The sequence below is a fragment of the Pelophylax lessonae genome, assembly GCF_965119305.1.
Source record: "Pelophylax lessonae genome assembly, chromosome: 9".
In the NCBI taxonomy this organism is placed as follows: Eukaryota; Metazoa; Chordata; class Amphibia; order Anura; family Ranidae; genus Pelophylax; species Pelophylax lessonae.
This window is the reverse complement of record NC_138776.1, coordinates 213,871,921-213,893,055: the sequence shown is the minus strand read 5'-3', so window position 1 is coordinate 213,893,055 and position 21,135 is coordinate 213,871,921. Positions and strand designations below refer to the sequence as shown.

At 45.4% G+C, this 21,135-nt stretch overlaps 1 protein-coding gene across 1 annotated transcript in view; it reads left to right on the top strand.

Moving 5' to 3' along the window:
* The window catches only part of OGDHL (oxoglutarate dehydrogenase L), a 302,089-nt gene that overhangs the window by 31,965 nt on the left and 248,989 nt on the right, over window positions 1-21,135 (top strand). The window contains exon 2 of the mRNA XM_082267472.1: window positions 15,970-16,193. Coding sequence (XP_082123598.1) covers window positions 15,984-16,193 — 210 coding nt within the window. The 5' untranslated portion in view covers window positions 15,970-15,983. The remainder of the gene's footprint in view (window positions 1-15,969; window positions 16,194-21,135) is intronic.

Here is a 21,135-nt window from a genome sequence, read left to right as displayed (position 1 = left end):
GGTGGCTGATTCTGCCCCCCAGGCGACTTTGGATATGGTGGATCAAATCCACCAGGGTGTCATGTATTTGTGTGATGCGGACCTGGATATGGTTCCGTTGGCTGCACGTGTACATAGTGTGGCGGTGTTGTCCCGCCGTCTGGTTTGGTTGAAGTGTTGGTCGGTGGACCAATCTTCACGTAAGACCTTGGCTAACTTGCCTTATGATGGTTCTCGCCTTTTTGGTGAATCCCTAGATACCTTAATTAAGGGGGTCACGGGTGGTAAGAGCACGCTCCTGCCCCAATCCCACAAGGCTAAGACGGCTCCTGGTAAGAGGAATGCTTCCTTTCGACCCCCTCAGGGGTCCTTTCGTGCCTTTCGGTCACACTATAGGGGCAAGCCGTCCAAGGGTCAAGGCTCCCACAAGAAGCCGTGGGCTGGTAAGCAAAAGTCCGGCCAGTCCGGTTCTGCGGCCCACAACAGTGCGGCCTGAAGGGGCGCCCTCACCCGGCTCAGGGGTGGGGGGACGCTTGCTCGGTTTCCTTCGGCCATGGCTGTCCCGTGTTCGGGACAGGTGGGTTCAGGAAATCGTTCGATCTGGTTACAAGATCGAGTTTCTCTCTCGGCCGGAGAGCAGATTTTTTCCCTCAAATCTTCTACTGTCCCCGGAGCGTTTGCGGGATCTGCATCTAGCGGTGCAGGACCTGAGGGCTCAGGGAGTGGTGGTCCCGGTGCCTCATCGGGACAGATTTCGGGGGTTCTATTCCAATCTGTTCACCGTACCCAGGAAGGAGGGCAAGGTGCGTCCGATTCTGGACTTGAAGGCGCTGAACCGCTTTGTGCGGGTGCGCAAGTTCCGCATGGAATCCCTGCGGTCGGTGGTGGCTGCCCTGATTCCGGGGGAGTTCATGGCTTCCATCGACTTGAAGGATGCGTATCTTCACATCCCGATTTTCGAGGGTCACCAGCGGTACCTTCGATTCGCCATAGCGGAGGATCATTACCAATTTGTGGCGTTACCTTTTGGTCTCGCCTCGGCTCCACGGGTGTTCACCAAAGTGTTGGCCCCGGTTCTGGCTTTGTTGAGAGCCCAGGGCATCTCGGTCCTGGGGTATCTGGACGACATTCTGGTTCGGTCTGCGACCAGCCAGGGTCTGGAGAAGGATCTGTCCGTTACGTTGCAGACTCTGCAGGAGTTTGGGTGGACGATCAATTTTCCAAAGTCAACGCTGTACCCATCGGTTCGTCTCCCTTACCTGGGAATGATTCTGGACTCTGTCCAGGCGAAGGTCTTCCTTCCGGACGACAAACTCAGGACTCTTCAGGAGGAAGTCAGGTCCCTCAGGGACGATCCGTCCTCGTCCATTCGGACGTGCATGCGGTGTCTGGGATTGATGGTCTCGGCCTTCGAGGCGATTCCCTTCGCTCAGTTTCACACGCGGGGTCTCCAGGCGGAGATTCTGTCCAGGTGGGACGGGCGACCGCAATCTCTGGATCTTCGGATCTCGTTGAGCCATCGGACCAGAAGGAATCTTCTGTGGTGGCTTCAGTCCCCGTCGGTGTCGGGGGGCAAATCTTTTCGTCCCTTCTCGTGGACGGTGATCACCACGGACGCCAGCCTGTTGGGCTGGGGTGGTGTTCTGGCCGTTCTGTCTGCCCAGGGTACTTGGTCGGAGGAAGAGTCCTCCCTTCTGATCAACATTCTGAAACTGCGAGCGATACGTCTCTGCCTTCGACGTTGGACGGACAGACTACAGGGCTGTCCGGTTCGAGTGCAGACGGACAATGCCACGGCGGTGGCTTACATCAATCACCAAGGGGGCACCAGGAGTGCCAGGGCGGCTCGAGAAGTGGCCGACATTCTGTCTTGGGCCGAGACGCACGTCCCGGCAATATCGGCAGTTCACATTCCAGGGGTGGAGAATTGGCAGGCGGATTATCTGAGCCGTCAGTCCCTGGACCAGGGGGAATGGTCCCTCCATCCGGATGTTTTCCAGATGTTGTGCGCGAAGTGGGGTCTCCCGGAGGTGGACCTGTTCGCGTCTCGTCTGAACAACAAGGTACCACGGTTCGTGGCAAGGACGCGCGATCCTCGGGCAACTGCGTCGGACGCGTTGGTTGCCCCGTGGCATCAGTACCAACTGATGTATGCGTTTCCACCGATTCAATTGCTGTCCAGGTTCCTTCGCAGGTTGCACTTGGAACCAACCACGGTGATTCTGGTGGCACCGGACTGGCCTTGTCGGTCCTGGTACGCAGACCTCGTAAATCTGGCGATCGACGCCCCGTGGCGTCTGCCTCTTCGAGAAGATCTCCTGTCGCAGGGGCCGATCTTCCATCCTGCTTTACAGTCGCTGGCTTTGACGGCCTGGCTGTTGAAACCGAGGTCCTGAAGTGCAGGGGTCTTTCCCCTGAGGTCATTCACACTTTGATCAATGCGAGGAAGTCTTTCTCGGGGAAGGTCTATTACCGTACTTGGAAGGCGTATTTTGCCTGGTGCGAGTCCAGGGGGTTCTCACCCCGCACTTACTCGGTGTCTAGGGTGTTGTCCTTCCTCCAAACGGGTGTTGACCAGCATTTGGCGCTGGCTACGATCAAGGGTCAGGTGTCTGCGTTGGCCGTTCTCTTCCAACGTCCTGTGGCATCTAACTCTTTGGTTAGCACTTTTGTGCAGGGGGTACGACATCTGATCCCTCCTAGGAGGGACCCTCTACCCCCTTGGGACTTGAATCTAGTTCTGTCCGTGTTGCAGCGTGATCCATTTGAAAGGATCAGGGAAATCTCGCTGTCTTTGTTGTCCAAGAAGGTCGCCTTTTTGGTGGCTATTACCTCGGCTCGTAGAGTGTCGGAGCTGGCAGCCTTGTCCTGCAAGTCTCCGTATCTGATCGTGCACTTGGACAAGGTGGTCTTGCGACCTAATCCTTCTTTTCTTCCGAAGAGGGTTTCGGACTTTCACCTCAATGAGGACATTTTCTTGCCATCGTTTTGCGCGAAGCCTAAACATCCGAAAGAGGTGCAGCTGCATGCCTTGGATGTTGTCCGGGCGATCAGGGTTTACCTGAAATCGACTGAATCCTTTCGCAAATCAGATTCCTTGTTTGTTCTTCCGGAGGGTCCTCGGAAGGGCATGGCGGCGTCGGCTTCTACCATCGCCAAATGGATCAGACAGACCATTGAACAGGCCTATGCTTTGAAGGGGAAAGTTCCCCCTGTGCCTGTGAAGGCGCACTCTACCAGATCTCTGAGTACGTCTTGGGCCTGTCGTCATGGGGCCTCTGTGGCCCAGGTGTGTAAGGCGGCGACTTGGTCGACCGTGCACACTTTCACGAAATTCTACAAAGTAGATGTTCAGGCATCGGCGGATACTTCCTTTGGCCGCAAGGTTCTTAGTGCGGCAGTTCCCTAGAGCCCTTGTTGCGGGCTCCTTGGCTGTTTGGGATTCTTTGTTTTTCCCTGGGTTCTTGCTCCTGTTGAGCAAGTGTTTTTTTCTCATGCCCGACTGGTTTCCTTCCTTTGGTAAGGTTCCTTTCTCTGATGGGAGACGGCGTTGCCTTAGACACGGCTGCTTTTTTCCCACCCCTCATGTTTGCACTGCTTTGGGACATCCCCATTGTGATGAATATGGAGGGGCGGCGACTGTCGGAGGACGTAAGAGAAAACGGAATTTTTGTAAAATCTTACCTGTAAAATTCCTTTCTCTGAGTCCTCCGACAGTCGCCGCCCCCGCCCCTCTTTTGGGGTTGTTGGTTATATACTCTACTGCTATTCCACTGAAACTGAGTTGGATACAGGAAGTGGAAGGTTATGAGCTGAGGGGACCACCCCCTGGGGGTGGGATATGTTAAAAGTCTTTGTACTAACATATTCTGTTGCCTAGCTACTCCTACGGAGCAAAGGTCATAACCCATTGTGATGAATATGGAGGGGCGGCGACTGTCGGAGGACTCAGAGAAAGGAATTTTACAGGTAAGATTTTACAAAAATTCTGTTTTTTTTGTAATATTTACTATAATAAAAGTAAGCAAGGGCAACAAAAAAGGAGTTCAATATTTGACACTGTTTTTGATAAACCTATGCATCAATATCTGGTTCAATGGATGTAGTAGCAATTCTCAATGAATTCTCAAGGTGCTCATCAGATATTTTAGTTCTAATTTTGCCATTTGTGTGGTTCATGCTTGGAAATGCTCACAAATATAGGTTCAGCTGACAACTGATGACATGAATAGGGCGTGATTGTGAGGAGTGGGATATTTCTCTTTGGGAACATAAAACAAATAAAAGTGCAGTAAAGAGACATTGTCAAATTTTTCTTTGACCCCACGTGTTTGCTACGTGTTAACGCATTTCAACAAAAAATTGAAAAAAAACCCAAATGTTATATGTAAATTTACGTTTTTGTGTTGGGATGCGTTTATTGCCGTCTTGGGCTGCAGGCTGGACACCCCTGCATTACATTGTTTTCCTTATAAAAAATCCATATGTTGGTGGGCAGACTTATTTTTATCCAGCGTATTTGGTGCTCATAAACATGGATTCCTGGATCATCTGGCTATGTATAGTAACACGTAGCAACCATTCAGAATCAGTTTTGTTTTAGTTTGACTTGAGCAGAATTAATTCTGTACTAAAGTTCAAGAATGTAAACTTTTTAATTTCATTGAATTTTTATTAGATTTTCACAAGAACCAAGTACAGAAAAAATATCAAAAATAGGCAGAACGGTAACAGTGTTTATAACAACACCAAGCAAACATGACAGTATTATAGCCAATGGATATACGTCAATACAGGCTCGGTAAATTTGTATCATGTGCATTGAGCTGGGCAGGCACACCCCCTTCTCCCACCCGTGCCCCCCATATCATATGGGATAAAACGGAGACGCGGGCAGGGCCAGAGGTGCAACCATCCCCCAAATGGCAAGCCAGTTAAAGTATAGGGTCACCCCTTCGTGCACTCCTGAGCTCACAATACTGTGTACGTAAAAAAGAACTTGGTGAAGTAGAAAGAAAAGAGAGGGGAAAAAGAAAAGAGGGGAAGGGGAAACACACAGACATGAGAGAGAAAAAAGAAGAAAAAGTACAACCAATTGGTATGCATACCAAGAATGTAAACTTTTTAATGAATAAGGCCGATTATCATAGAACAAAATGGACTTGTTCATGTCCCAGATGTTATGGGGATATTTTCTGGCTGTTTGTGAGCCCCAAATAAACCAGTTTGAAATATTTACAAAAGTGTTGTCAATATAGTGCTGTAGTTTGCAACTAGATAGACAACATATTATGTTGTACTGAGTGGTGTTCCTTTAACATAGTATCATTTTGTGGACTGCAGTAATGGATACTGCTTAATGAATCTAATTATTTTTAGATGTTAAAAGTTTGTGGTATGATTGTCTTAACCCTGGTTAGAAGAAACATATACTGAGAAAAAAGACACCATTGATTCTTTGTAGAAATATTTCTGACACTTGTTGCTTACAAGTTAAATCTTGTTTTTTTTGGTAGAAAATTACTTAGAAACCCCAAACATTATATATTTGTTTTTTAGCAGACACCCTAGAAAATAAAATGGAAATCATTCATCATTGCAATACTTTGTCACACCATGTTTGCGCAGCGGTCTTACAAACGCAATTTTCTTTAAAAAAATACACTTTTTTTTTTTAATTAAAAAAATAAGAAAACAGTAAAGTTAGCCCAATTTTTTTCTATAATGTGAAGAAAACAGTAAAGTTAGCCCATTTTTTTTTCTATAATGTGAAAGATAATGTTATACAGAGTAAACAGATACCCAACATGTCATGCTTCTAAATTGCGCACGCTCATGGAATGGCGACAAACATTGGTACTTAAAAATCTCAATAAGTGACGCTTTAAAATTTGCTACAGATTACCAGTTTGGAGTTACAGGGGAGGTCTGGGGCTAAAATTATTGATCTTACTCTAATGATCGCAGCGATACCTCACATGTGTGATTTGAACACTGTTTACATATGTGGGCACAACTTGCGTATGCCTTCGCTTCTGCGTGTGAACTCGGAAGGATGGGGCGCTTTAAATTAATTATTTTGTTTCTTATTTATTTTACCTTTTATTTTTACACTGTCCCTTTAAAAAAAATATTTTTGATCACTTTTATTCCTATTACAAGGAATGTAAACATCCCTTGTAATAGAAATAAGCAGGACAGGTCCTTTTCAATGTGAGAACTGGGGGTCAAAAAGACCTCAGATCTCACTTTACACTAAAAAGCAAAAAAAACAAAAACAGCAATGAAAATGAGCTTACCTTCCTTCCTCTTCCTCCTTATGCGGCTACTGCCACCGACGTCACTTCCTCCTTTTCATTGCGTCCTGGGAGATGAGCGTCATCAATCCCAGGATGCAATGGAAATGGCCGGCCGCTACTCTGATTGCCAATCGCAATCTACAGCGCATGCGCGAGATTGCGATCGGCATTCTGGGTAGCTGAAACCAGGAAGAAGGACACAGCGGCTTCAGATGCCCACACCGGAGATGGCCGTGCTCTTCAATCAATTTTAAAGGTAAGATTTTATCTATATTCATTTACTGTACTCTACTGTAATGTGGGAATAGTATTAGTGTAATTGGGGATAGCTTAGGATTGGGGGGTATTTTTAGGTAAAACATTTTTTGTGCCCGGAACTCCGCTTTAAGGCCGTTGGAAGGAAGCGCCGCCCATAAAAGTGACCCCGTGGCGATCTGTTATCTGCTGCCATAACCCCGGTATTTAACGTCAAAGTAGTGACGTAAAACTGCGGCGGTCGGCCTTGAAGTTGTTAACAGACTGAACTGTCCAGCAAAACGTGGTAATTAGAGTTGAGTCAAACCATTTAATACTCACAGGCATGCTCTCAATAGTATTCATTTATATAAATGTTTATCCCACTGCTATCTGTTTTATGTCTTCTGTTAATCACCCATTGGGTTGATTTACTGAAGGCAAATCAGCTGTTTATTTTGCAAGATAATTTTTCCCTAGTTTAGTGAACTTGGTGAAATTTCACTTTGCATGAAATACCAATCATGTGCAAGGGAAAAAAAATAAAAAACTAACAATATGATGGAAGTCTGTACAGCTTCCTCACATTTGCTAAGCTAAGGGGAAATGCCCTAGCAATCTGAAAATTCCCCTTATAGAGTAAACAGAAGGGTGGACAGCTAAATGACAGATAAGGTTTAATGTAAAAAAAATGTAAAGCAGTGCAGTTAGGAGATAAAAATATGCAGGCACGTTGCATTCTAGGGCGCTTACCTGAGGTATTGGAGGATGGGGGTCCTTGTAGATGACAGACTCAGCAATAGCATGCAATGCAAAAGGTTTTTTACTCAGGAGATAAAACTATTAATTCTACATCTTGAGTATGCCATTCAATTCTGGTCACCAGTCCTTGGAAATCATGTGTTTTATCTGGAAAGAATCCAGAAAAGGTCATGAAAGCTAAAAAGGGGGATGGAGGACCTCATTTATGAGCTCCAGTGGGAAGTCAGGCAACTCAATGTCCAAAATCGCATTAATTTGGGTTCTAACGTCTTGCCAATAGGGTGGAAGCTTGGGGCACGCCCACCAAATGTGTAGGCATATGTTCCCCTGATGCCAACACTCCCTCCAGCAAGCGTCCAACAGAGCTGGGTAAATTCCAGCTAGTTTACCAGCGGGTCCCTATACCAATGGGTAAGTAATTTAAAACTATTTTCTTGCATCTTTGTATCCACAGAGCTTGCGTGGGTGAGACAGTAGAGATGGTCAAATTGGGCCTCAGTAAACAATCTTTCTCCCACTCCCTTATGTAGACAGGCTTTCCACAAGTCTCTGCCGATTGTAACCTCCCGTACAAGACCAAGATTGAGTGAGGAATCATGGAGGTTGACATACAGAGCTTCCCAAAAGGGGAGTGAATGACTTGAGGCAGACTCTGAGTAAAATGTTGAATTTGCCTAGAATGCCACACCGTCATCTAGCGGAAAGTGACCATATTGTTCTCTAAGGCAATCCAAGGGTATCATTCCCTGTTCCTGTGCAAACCTGCCACATCTCCCTTCCCCATCAGCCGCCCAGGAGCAAAAAAAGGAGAGGTGTTCCCCTGAAGTTAATCAAGGGAAGCCCCTCAAGGGAGCAAGAGGAGAGACCAGAGGGGCTAACTGTCCCAAATTATTCAGTGCATCCCATGATTTCAAGGCAGGAGTGGTAGTGGGGGAGGTAAGGTCAAATAGCCCTCAATATTCCCAGGGAGCCAAGGAGCATGGCACAGGTTACATCTGGCCAAAAATGCTTCAAGTGGAACCCACAATTTAGTTGTCACATTATGGTACCAGTCCACTATCTCTTCCAGGGCAATCACCTCATAATATTTACAAATGACAGGCATGCCCAAACCACCCATCCATTTAGAACATTGCAAAGACCGAAAGGGAAAAACGTGGGCTTCGCCCATGCCTGATGTTAAAAAAAAAAGACTGTTGAGGGTCGAGAAGAAGGACCTAGGTAAAGAGATGGGCACCATTTGCAAGTAGAAAAGAACCCAGCATAATACATTCATCTTTAAGACACTGACTATCCAGGAAAAAGTGGCGCGGTCGCAGTTTTGCAAATCCACTCCTATGGTAAAAAGCAGCAGGGCATAATTACAGGCGTACAACTGCGAGCACTGGGAGGAGAGATAAATATCCAGGTACTTTTAGCGAGGTGTGACATCAGGTGAAGCAGAAGGAAGTCTGCAGCTGCGAAAGCAAGCCCGGGGGGTTTGACTAGGGGCAGAGAGATTTACTGTAGCTAATTGTACAATTCGAGAGCGATTGGAAACCCTGCAGCTCAGCCATGATGTTGGGGAGAGAAATCAACGGGTCAGAAACATAGAACAGCACATCATCCACATAGGCAGACAATTCATGTTCTGCCATCCCCACGTGGAGTCCTTTAATATTGGGATTCAGGAGTATTTTATTTAGCAGTGGTTCGAGACTGAGTACAAAAATAAGGGGGGATAAGGGGCACCCCTGCCTCGTCCCATTACAAATAGGGAATTGACCTGAATGGACTCCATTCACCTTAACCCGAGCTTCTGAGGGGCTATAAAGCGACGCTGTCAGCATATCGGCTTGAGAGCGCGGTGTTGCATCAAGGTGCGCCTGAGAGACCTGGAAAAAAAGGACAATTTGGCTCCATCAAAGTCCACATGACGGATACCCTTGACATGAAACATAATGTGTTCCTTTACGGAGTATTTGTGGAGTTTACATATAATTCCTCCTGGATTATCCGAGTCCTTTAAGGGTGGGTGAAGCGCTCTATGAGCATGATCAATTTCAGTGTGGTCAGGCCCCTCAGCCGGGAATCGGCTTAAAGCTGATCTACACTGCATCTGAGCAATACAAACTAAAAGCACTATATAATTCATGTTCACTATTCAGGGCAAACTCCTCCATCTAGCCATGTCTCCATGCTTTATTTTGTTGAAAAATCCCTTTGAAAAACAACCCCCTAGCATCTGCCCTTAGCTCAGGCATGCAGGCAGGAGAGTGTGCTTAGCTGAGAAAACCCCTAGGCTACCTAAAAAGTAACCCAGGTGTTGACCCACCTGAAGACTCCTGGGATGTATGACATAATTTGCTTAGGCAAGAAACCAGAAAGTAGCTGAAGAAATGTAAAAAAAAAGTTTAAAACAAGTAAATATGATATACCTTCCTATCTATTTACTAATGCTAGCAGCGTATGAGGGTTCAAAATAATCCATGTTTATTGAGAGAGTGAAGTTCCACTTTAAAGACACTTGCAGTGTAGGGACTATATCCCGAGGCGTAGTGGCCTCTGGCAGGCCTCTGATACGAATATGAACTCTGTGGCTTCTATTTTCAGTAAGTCATCCATTTGATCCAATAAAGAGTTTATCCTTTGATCCTGTGTCTTGCATCTCTCAGTAAGTGCCTGCAGGGTGAGGTAATGTCATCCCAGTGTGATTTCAGAGCCTCAATTCTACCCCCGTATGTGAGCAGTATTAGCCTGGAGGGCTTTTATGTCTTATCTCAGGGCCTTCTCTACCCTCTTATCAAAGATTTTAGATCTTGACCTTGAGGTCAGCCTTGGTGGTGAATGAAAAAATATGGGAGCGTAAATCTCTGTCCCCGAGGACCTTTCCCACATCAGAATGTCTGTCCTGGCTGTCTGAGTAAGAAGGTGAGGTGGGGGAGGAAGCAATTGTAGTGGTAGTTTGGATCTGGGATTGCTCACCCAGAGCCATCTTGGATGATCCAACTGGGCTTTGGCAGCTCTCTGAAAAGTAAACATCTAGAAAGCTGGAGCGATGCTGAGGGGTCCGCTGTGGGGGGCTGATATCTTCTGCCTAGGGGGCATGTCAGGTTGCTGGGTTCTCCACCATAAAGGCTGCTGTGGGTACAGGAAATGAAGTGGGTCTCATGGAGCTCCTCTGTAACACGTCCTCACAAGCTCATGCTACCGCGGCCCTGCCCCGGAAGAAAACAATTTAATCTTGGGTGTCTAAAAATGACACAGCCACACAATGAAATTGGACAAGAAGTAGTTTATTCTTAAACTGTTGTAAAGTTTGGGGGTTCTAGCTCCACCGGATTGAGTGCACAACCGTTTAAAACATAAACAAAAAGGCTTTATTTCAGCAAACTTAAACAGGCTTCCAGCAGTGCATAAATCAAACACAAAATAAAGTCCGCTTTTCTTCAGCACAAAGGAATAAAGCAAGAAAAAAGGCACATACGGTTTTGTGGATGGGTCTTCACCCCAAGGTTTGTAACAGTCCTTAATAGACCTCTCAGCAGCTTCCAGCAAACTTGCAGCTCCTTCAGACAGGTGCAACCACCAAACTACTCCTCCCCCACACTCACCTATTGCTGCTTCCTGTCTCTTAAGGACTGCTTCTCATGGGTCTTAACCCTGTATGTGCTGGAATCCCTTATGGTCAGGGGTGGGGGCTCTTTCCCACCCGAATATATCACTACAGAGCCCCCCAAATTCCGGGTCCCAAATATCGCTCTATTCAACACAGAGAGCACTGCGATTCAGTCCTCCTGATTTTAGCTATTTCCAGGAATTTCTCACCCGTCTTGGGTGACCCCCTGAACATTTCCCAACTTCCCTTAAAGAGACCACAACCCAAACACAGGAGATATATAGTGATTGTCCAGGACCCAACCTTGGCGTCCTGTACACTGTATAAGGTGTTCTTTACTATTAGAGTGGTAAGGATGTGGAAATCCCTTCCACAGTTGGTGGTTTCAGCGGAGAGTGTAGATAAATTCTCAAAACCTTTAGTTTTACTTTTTGTTTCTTAGCGAACACAGTATACAGGGATATAAAAAACAATAGTCACACACACACACACTCAGGTTGAATTAGTGACTTTATTCAACCTTACCAGCTTTTGGCTTTAGTATATGAATCCATTGTCTCCACTCTGCCCATCCTATATTTAGGTGTATGGTGTTTTTATATGATGTCCTGGACTCTTAGAGGTTATACCAGGCATCCTAGTATCAAACTTTCTGCAGCCGTTTCCCTGTAAATTAGAAGTGATTTGAGTGGCTATAGAACCATACGATCTCTTCTACAGGCAGGAGAAGGGGGCACATCGCCCCGCCGCCGCCTTTCCCGAGCCCCCCTGTCTGCTCGGTGGCATTGGCTGACGTTGTTCATCCCTCTTTGTGACATCAGAAACCGGAAACGACAAGGATTTAGTCACTTCTGGTTTCGGTTCTTTGTTTACCTGGCTGTTACCATTCAGTAAAAAAGCAGATTAGAGTGACCTGAGTCTGATCGGCTGCATTGGAGGCCAGTGTAAAAAAAACAAGTTATAAATTAAATAATAATACATTTTTTTTTTGCCCTCATGCTCACACGCAAATGCGAATGCATACATAAGTCCCGCATGCATATGTAAGCAATGATCAAACCACACGTGAGGTATAGCCGCAAATGTTTTTAGTGAATTGTGTTTGAAAAACTGCTGCGTGACATAAAAAATTGTAACACCCACCATTTTATTTTCTAAAGCCTCTGCTTAAAAAAAAAAATTTATAGGTTTTGGGTTTCAAAGTCATTTTCTTGCAAAAAAACTATGATTTTTACAAGTATTTGAGAAATGTCAGAATAAGCCTGGGTGGGAGGCAATTAATAGGATGTAGTAGATATGCCCGTTTGTCTCTTGCTATAACATGCATGTCTGATCCAGACCATTTTTTGTGTATGCAGTGCCTACATTCCATGTGCCCTATATATTTGTTACAGGGCTTTTTTTCCAAAGGAAAAGGTGCAGAAACTCACCTTCCTTCCCTAGGCCATGCCTATGTCCGCCCCTACCCACCCCTAGAACTGCCCCTAGGACTGCCCCTTGTCTCCTTCCCTACACATATCCTGGCACCACCCCCTTTAGGGAACATATATAAGTATAATTTAGGGGACTACACTGCCTCACATTTTTATAGAATTTGTTAATGAAAAGCAATAAAGTAAAGTGCACAAAACATTAGAAATATCCAGAAACTACCAAAGTAAGCTCAGAGGCACTTCCAGACAATTTAAACAGCCCCGTACCCTGCAAAGATAGAGCGCCATATCCCGCAAAGATACAGTCCTGTATCCTGCAAAGGTACAGCCCCGTTTCCTGCAAAGATACAGCCCCGTATCCCGCAAAGATAGAGCCTCGTACCCTGCAAAGATAGTGCGCCATATCCCGCAAACATACAGCCCTGTATCCTGCAAAGGTACAGCCCCGTTTCCTGCAAAGATACAGCCCCGTATCCCGCAAAGATAGAGCCCCGTACCCTGCAAAGATAGAGCGCCATATCCCGCAAAGATACAGCCCTGTATCCTGCAAAGGTACAGCCCCGTTTCCTGCAAAGATACAGCCCCGTATCCCGCAAAGAGATGGCCCTGTCCAGCAAAGAGACGGCCTCATATCCCGCAAAGAGATGGCCTCATATCCTGCAAAGAGATGGCCCAATCATTTACTAAAAAAGAAAAAAAGAAAAGGCTATAAATTTGTTTCCATGGAGACCCCCGGTCGATCTGCTCTGCACCTCTTTACACAGTGGCAGCGCCTTCACTGGCACAGGTGCGCCAAAATGAGCTTCAGGCTGCAGCCGGATCTCGGCTCTATCTCCTGCTTGCCTGCTCCGCCGTACGATCACTCCAGCGTGGCAGCGGCTTTGCTCCCAGAGCCTCCCACACTGTCTCTGGCGGAGGTGCCCTTGTTTGTTCTGTGGCTGTGTAGTTGCTTCTGTTAACATTCTAACCAAGGACCTGTTTGTCTTGCGTTGGGTCATTGTTTATGCCGGTGTCTGTTGTGTCCAGGCAAGGGCTGAAGTGTAGGATGCCAGCTGCACAATAACAGCTCCACTAACAGGAGTTCTTACTAAGGCCGATATTCTCAGGTCCTGCCCCAGAGTGAAACAACCTCTGGTCTGTGTTCACTCTGTCTCTGTATCCCTTGGCCTGCAATGCTTCTGACCCTTGCTCTAGGCCCACTTTCTTTTCCAGCCTTTTGACCCTTGCAACAGTTTAGACTATAATATTGTCTGTGCTTTCCTTAACCACATGACCTCTGGAAGGTTTTACCCCCTTCATGACCAGACCATTGTCAGGGAATAATAGAGCAGCCGGCCAGCAGTAAAATCATTACTGCTGGTCACCAAGTGGTTACATTTAGCACTAGGAGTGTCTAAGCCACTTTACAGTCTCCTGTTGGCCCCGAAAGTAGTTAGTAATGTTAGAATGTATTTATTTATTTTGATGCAATTTCTACTTGTAGATGCCTAAAGCAAATTTGCGCTATGCAAATGCAGGGCAAGGCAGCAGATTCATTTTAATTGCTAACCAACCAGCAGCACGTATTCATCGCTCATTCACTCTCTCACTGCTTCACTTGGTCACTGAGAGGAGGTAAAATATAAGAAACTTGTGGATATGAGAGAGCATCTGACTTACTCACCTTCACCAAAGTGGCAGCATGGGTACTTGGTTATTGGCCACTTAGATCCCAAGAATTTTGTTGTATGGAAAGAGTCCCTAGCCCTGTGGAAGTTTTGCAACTAACACAAGGTTTCCTCTCTTCATTCCTAGAGGCCAAGCGGAGTGTTGGAGAAGTAGAAGAGATAGGTAAGTATTGGATTTGCAGTTGATCAGGGCTGCTATTAGAGTGAATCTGTTGCTTTGCCCTGCATTTTTTTTTAAAGAATCAGACTTTTTCTGCACTCATGCAGAAAGCAGTGCAGTGGGACAGACACTGCTCATGTATTCACTGACGCTGAATTAGTGCTGTTTTGGCTTCTGCTGTAAGTACAGCATTGCTTGACAAAGTGTAGGTGATAAGTGACTTGAATTTGTAGTACATGTAATAGTACTTGTAATGACTGTGGTGGTACAACTAAAGGTGAGCATGAGATGACTAGGATTTTGGAAGTTAGGTAAAGGCCTTATTTGTCATAATACGAGGAATAAAACATTTACACAATGCAAATATATTGCAACTGTTAAGCAGCTGCAAACACTATAATACATTTTGAATTGCAAACCTTTTTAAAGTGCATATTGCATTAATTTACAATTTGTCCCAGAAGGCTTTACATTTAAAGAAGAACCAAGTGTAACCCGGGCAAAGCACAACATGCAGCCATAGGTGTGTGTGTGGCGCTGCTGTTTACGGTGGAAGGAGAAGTAATTTTTAAGTTCACAAACTCTGAAAAGTATGTAAATGAAATTCTTTTTTTTTACCTGTATTGAAGGGTCAGTCCACCGAAAATTAAAGTGGTTGAAAAGGCTCAAGGTTTGAGGAATCCATGAAGGTAAAAAAACCTTCTATTTGCAGTAGCCCCTCCCCCCCAATTCTTACCTGAGCCCCATCTCGATCCAGTGAAGGGCATGAGAGCAGCGCCTCTCCGGGGTCTCCTCCTCATTGACTGAGAAAGCAGCAGGGAGCCAATGGCTACTGTCCATCATAGCCAGTAAGCCAATTAAGAGATAGCGGGGGGGGGTGGGGCCAAGCTGCGCTTAGTGTGGGAATGGACACACAGGGCTGTGTAGCAGAGGCACTCGGCAGAAGAGAGGGGCCAGGAGCACCAGCGGGGGACCCGAGAAGGGGAAGATTGGGGCTGCTCTGTGCAAAACTACTGCACAGAGCATTAAGATAAAAAAACCTTCTGTGTGCAGTAGCCCTGAATACCTGAGCCCCATCTTGATTCAGTGATATGTACGAGTCTCTCGGCTGTCAGCGACTCTCCCTCCTGATTGGCTGAGACAGCAGCAGGCGCCATTGGCTCCAACTCCTGTCAGTCAAAGTCATTGAGCCAATTAGAGAGAGGGGGTGGGGTCGAGCCGCAGCTTTGTGTCTGAATGGACACATGGAGCAGCGGCTCGGCTCGGGTGCCCCCATAGCAAGCTGCTTGCTGTGTGGGCACTCGGCAGGAGGGAGGTGCCAGGAGCAACGGCGAGGGACCTGAGAAGAAGAGGATCTAGGCCACTTTGTGCAAAACCACCGCACAGAGCAGGTGAGTATGACAAGTTTGTTATTTAAAAAAAAAAAAAAAAAAAAAGACAAGACTTTAATATCACTTTGAGCTCATTTAGTAGATTTTAAAGTTTGCTGTATCTCAAAATGTGGCTATTATTAGCGGTCCCACTCTCTTTGTTGGACTTTCATGAAAGTTTTTTATAGTTGAGAATGCAACACATGATACTGGAAAATGCAGTGGTGGGTAGGAACACCCAAAGGAAAGATACAGTTTCTCCTTTTAGAGAGATCTCACTGCTAGATTATTTTTACAGGAGAATTCTCACTCCACCTACAATTAAAATGCCTAACTCTTTAATATTGTTACTGATGTGACACCGCTATAGTGTCTAATGTTGTCACATCTGCTGAGGAACACAGTCACAAATTCTGTGGAATTTCATTATATTGTTGTGTTTATGTTGTAATTCATCTTTATTGCAGGTAGATTAGAGAAGATGAGCCTCCTCAGGTCACTTGCTGTTAAGCTGCAACCATGTGGCTTTGGTTTGCTGGTGAGATCAACTGTTAAATCAAGGACATTACTTCCAAGATGTTGTGTATATTCTTCTTCTGGAGTCCAAGAGCCTTTTTTAAGTGGAACCAACTCAAGTTATGTCGAAGAAATGTACTATGCATGGCTGGAGAATCCGAAGAGCGTTCACAAGGTAAATTAAGACTAAAAATAAATGTATTTCTGAGATGCCAATAAAAATTTTCCTTTCAACGTGTTCTGTGTCACAGATTACGGTTGGACTTTCCTTTTTATTGTAATTTTAAAAAGTGTATAATTATTGAAAAAATAAAACACACATGCTGTACATCTAATATAAAATAAAAAAACAAATGTTTTGTCAAAGCTCTCCTCCAATGAACAAGCCCAAAATGTTTACAAGATATTAACCACTTAAGCCCCGGAAGATTTTACCCCCATTCCGACCAGGGGGTATTTTGCGATTCGGCACTGCGTGACTTTAACGGACAATTGCGCGGTCGTGCGACGCTGTACCTGAAACGAATTTGGCGTCCTTTTTTTCCCACAAACAGAGCTTTCTTTTGGTGGTATTTGATCACCTGTGTGATTTTTTGATCACGCGCTATAAACAAAAAAAGAGCGTCAATTTTGCAAAAATAGCAATATTTTTCACATTTTTTTATATGAAATTCCCCCCCAAAAAAATGTAAAAATCAAAATTTTTTAACATTTTCGGCCAATTTGTTTTATGCTACCTATGTTTGGTAAAAAAAATCGCAAAAAGCGTATTTTGATTGGTTTGCGCAAAAGTTATTGCGTTTACTAACAAAGGGAAAGATTTTTGTAATTTTTGTTGTTTTTTTTTTTAACGCGTAATGGCGGCGATCTGCGATTTTTTTTGCGGTACTGCGACATTGCGGCGGACAGATCGGCCTTGACTGACATTTTTGACACTTTTGGGGTTACCAGTGACATTTCTACAGTAATCAGTGCTATATATATGCACTGTTACTGTAAAAATACACTGGTAGTGAAGGGGTTAACTTTATTTGGGAGGGAGGGGCTGTGTGTGTCCCTAGGGGCGTGCTTTCTACTGTGATTGGCTGTGGCTTGAGCTGTAAGGACACTGATCAACGGATCTACATAGTAGATCCATGTGATCAGTGTCTTTACAGCGAGGAGAATGACAGGTGGCTTGTTTACACAAGCTGCCTGACATTCTCCCTCTCCCCCGCCGACGTAGATAGTCGTGCGGCGGTCGGCAAGTGGTTAAAAAAAGTAATATATTTAAAAAAAAAAAAAAGCGCATTATACTGGACGTCCAAAGATAGTGTAAACTTTACTAGCTGTGGGTCCATTATATTTAGTCATTTCTGTGAGAAAAATTAGATCATCCTCAAAGCTGAGTTAAACTATCCTTCTAATAATTGCTATTAGGGATTGAAAGCCGATATATCCAGGGCCGATATGCACTTTCCCCAATATATCGGAATCGGCCCCAGAGGTTATTGATATTGCCGATATTTCAGGAAAGTGCTTGTACCAGAGTGATGCCTGCAGCTAGAGGCATCACCCTGGTACCGGCCTCCATAGCCGACGGTCGGCTGTCTTGTAATGACAACCGAGGCGGCTGAGAAGCCGCTTGGCTGTCATTATAAGGAGCGGGAGGGGACGTCCTCCTGCCGCCTTCCGCGGCTCGCCCGGGTCTCCAGTCACACCGGGAGACCCAGGCACCCAGCCTGCATGGCCGCCGAAGACCCGATCAAAGCCGCATTTGGCTCTGATCGGGTCTCCATGCAAAAACCCGGAAGTGATGTCATGATGTAAAGTAAAAAAAAAAAATTGTTTTCAAATGTACGAAAATATCGGCTGATACCGATACGCGATGACCAAAATATCGGTATCGGCAATGAAAAAACGATATTGGTCAATCACTGGTTTATATCCATGTGGGAAAGGGAATCTAATAGGAGTGGTTTCCTAATTATCAACCAGCTGCTGCACCTGCAAAGCTCTGAGGAAAATTGCCTAGTCTGCATCCCTTTTAGACGTGATTTCCTACTGGGATTATCTCACGAAAAATTGAATATTTGTTGCAGGGGATGTCTGAAACCGAACTTGTCTCTTAGTGCAAACTTCTGGGAAAATCAGTGGGCCAATCACACAAGCAGGAAATTACATATCTGGGAGGGGGTGTTCTGCACACATTCTGTGTGCAGAACACCTCCAGGTGGTCTAACCACTTAAACCCCGGAAGATTTTACCCCCTTCCTGACCTGGCCCTATTTTGCGATTCGGCACTGCGTGAATTTAACGGACAATTGCGCGGTCGTGCGACGCTGTACCTAAACTAATTTGACGTCCTTTTTTTCCCACAAACAGAGCTTTCTTTTGGTGGTATTTGATCACCTGTGCGATTTTTTTTTTTGATCATGCGCTATAAACAAAAAAAATGCGACAATTTTGCAAAAATAATAATATTTTTCACATTTTTTTATATGAAATTCCCCCAAAAAAATGTAAAAATCAAAATTCTTTAACATTTTATGCCAATTTGTTTTCTGCTACATATGTTTGGTAAAAAAAATCGCAAAAAGCGTATTTTGATTGGTTTGCGCAAAAGTTATTGCTTTTACTAACTAAGGGAAAGATTTTTGTCATTTTTGTCATTTTTGTTGTGTTGTGTTTTTTTTTTTTAACATGTAATGGCGGCGATCTGCGATTTGTTTTTTTGCGGGACTGCGACATTGCGGCGGACAGATCGGACCCTTGACTGACTTTTTTGACACTTTTTTGGGTTACCAGTGACATTACTACAGTAATCAGTGCTATACATATGCACTGTTACTGTAAAAATGACACTGGCAGGGAAGGGGTTAACTTTATTGGAGAAGGAGGGGTTAAGTGTGTCCCTAGGGGCATGCTTCTAACTGTGCAGGGATGTGATTGGTTGTGTAACAACAGAGATATACAATCCTGCATTGCAGGATCGTGTGATCTCTGTTCTTACACAGGGGAGAATGACAGGCGGCTTTGTTTACATTAGCCGCCTGCCTTTCTCCCTTCACAGCGGACGATCGTGAGTGACACACGCGCGGGGGGGTCCGTGAATGAGCGGGAGCGCGCCTCCCGCGGCGCGCGCTCGCCCCCTAGAGCCTCGCTTTGCCCGTGAGGGGCTGACTGCCGCAGTAAATATACTGTGGGCGGTCGGCAAGCGGTTAAAGAAAATTACAGCGCTGCAAATTAAAAAGGAAAGGTAATTTTTAATGACATTTAATACAATATGACTTGCATCGCAATTGTATATGCTATATTATTGTTGTTATTAGGGATGCACCGAAATTTCGGCCACCGAAATTATCGGCCGAAAATGAGCCTCTCTCATTTCGGCCGATAATGGGTTAACAGTGCCGAAAATAAAAATGGCCGCCGTGGGGAAGGAGGAGGGCGCAGCGCAGCGCAGGGCAGGTTTCAAAAGTCCCGCCTCTGGCTGGCCGTCCGCCTCTTAATAATGTCCCTACTACTCTGTGCATTATGAATGGACATACTAGGCGGGGGGCGGGGAGAGCGGCCGCTATAGAGAGAACTATTGTGATCCTTCACTGTCAGCTCCTCACGTCTATGTATGAATGAGAACTGAACTGAGCTGACACCGGGCGGGGGGGCGGGCGGAGCGGCCGCTATTAGCTGTGACTATGTGAGAGCTTCTCTTCCTTGTCAGCGGAGATACGTGCCTGTCAGGGAAGTGAAACTCTCACATAGTCACAGCTAATAGCGGCCGCTCCGCCCGCCCCCCCGCCCGGTGTCAGCTCAGTTCAGTTCTCATTCATACATAGACGTGAGGAGCTGACAGTGAAGGATCACAATAGTTCTCTCTATAGCGGCCGCTCGCCCCGCCCCCCGCCTAGTATGTCCATTCATAATGCACAGAGTAGTAGGGACATCATTGAGAGGCGGTGCCGCCGGCCAGAGGCGGGACTTTTGAATGCAGGAGAGGACACCCGAGGAGGAGGACGCTGAGGCAGTGGGGGAGGGGGGAGGGGAGCTGAGGCAGCTTACCAATGCTATTATTATTATGAGGCATGAGGGGTTAATGTATTGTCACTGCTGGTCACTCATCTATTAGTGACTGACCAGTGGCAGTTAATTAACCCCTTTTGTGCTGCATTAGTGCAACCAGTGTCAGTGTTAATTAACACTGGTTGCACTAATGCAGCACAAAGGGGTTAATTACCTGCCACTGGTCAGTCACTAATAGATGAGTGACCAGCAGTGACAATACATTAACCCCTCATGCCTCATAATACAAATACCATTGGTAATTAAATTAACCTCTTGCCAACCCATCACAGTACATATACTGTGACAGGGTGGCAGCGACAGGTGTACGTCACTACCTGTTTTTGGTTTATGTCCCTGTTCTATCCATTTCAAATTTTTTTGGGGGAAAAAGTCATTTTCGGTTTCGGTTTCGGTTTTCGGCCAAGGGCATCCTGCATTTTCGGTTTCGGCCCAAAATTTTCATTTCGGTGCATCCCTAGTTGTTATTATTATTTGCTATTTTTTTACACCACAAAAGTGGAGTTAACCTTGTTAAGGAATATTATATAACCATTATTACAGTAAGTATATATTTTATTATGTCATACATATATTGGAGCTATAGTATGTGAAAAGTGCAGATTTTTGTACAGATCATTTATTATTTGAAATTGTATTTTTAGTGTAAGGTAAACCTGTGTACCCATTCATGAACTGCCAAATGAAATAAAACCTAATCACTTACATTTTAGCTGTGAGAGATTCCTTTCTATTGACAGCTGTGCTCGCACATAATTCTGCTTACTTAGTAGGATATGTTTGTTTCCATTGTAAATCAATAAAATGTCTTATTGCAGTGCTATGTATGCAAGTAGTTTACAATAAATTGAGGAATGCTAAAAGTGTGAGTCATGGGATTTGGATGTGGTTAAACGTTTACATAACCCTTGAGTTATTATACTAGTATTTTAACTACTTGCCGACTGCCCACCGTATATATACTGCGGCAGGCTGACTCGGGTCCGCAGGAGCACTCCTGGGGGCAAGCACGCACCCCTGCCGGCGTGCTCCCGCCCCCACTAGGTAGCAGGGAT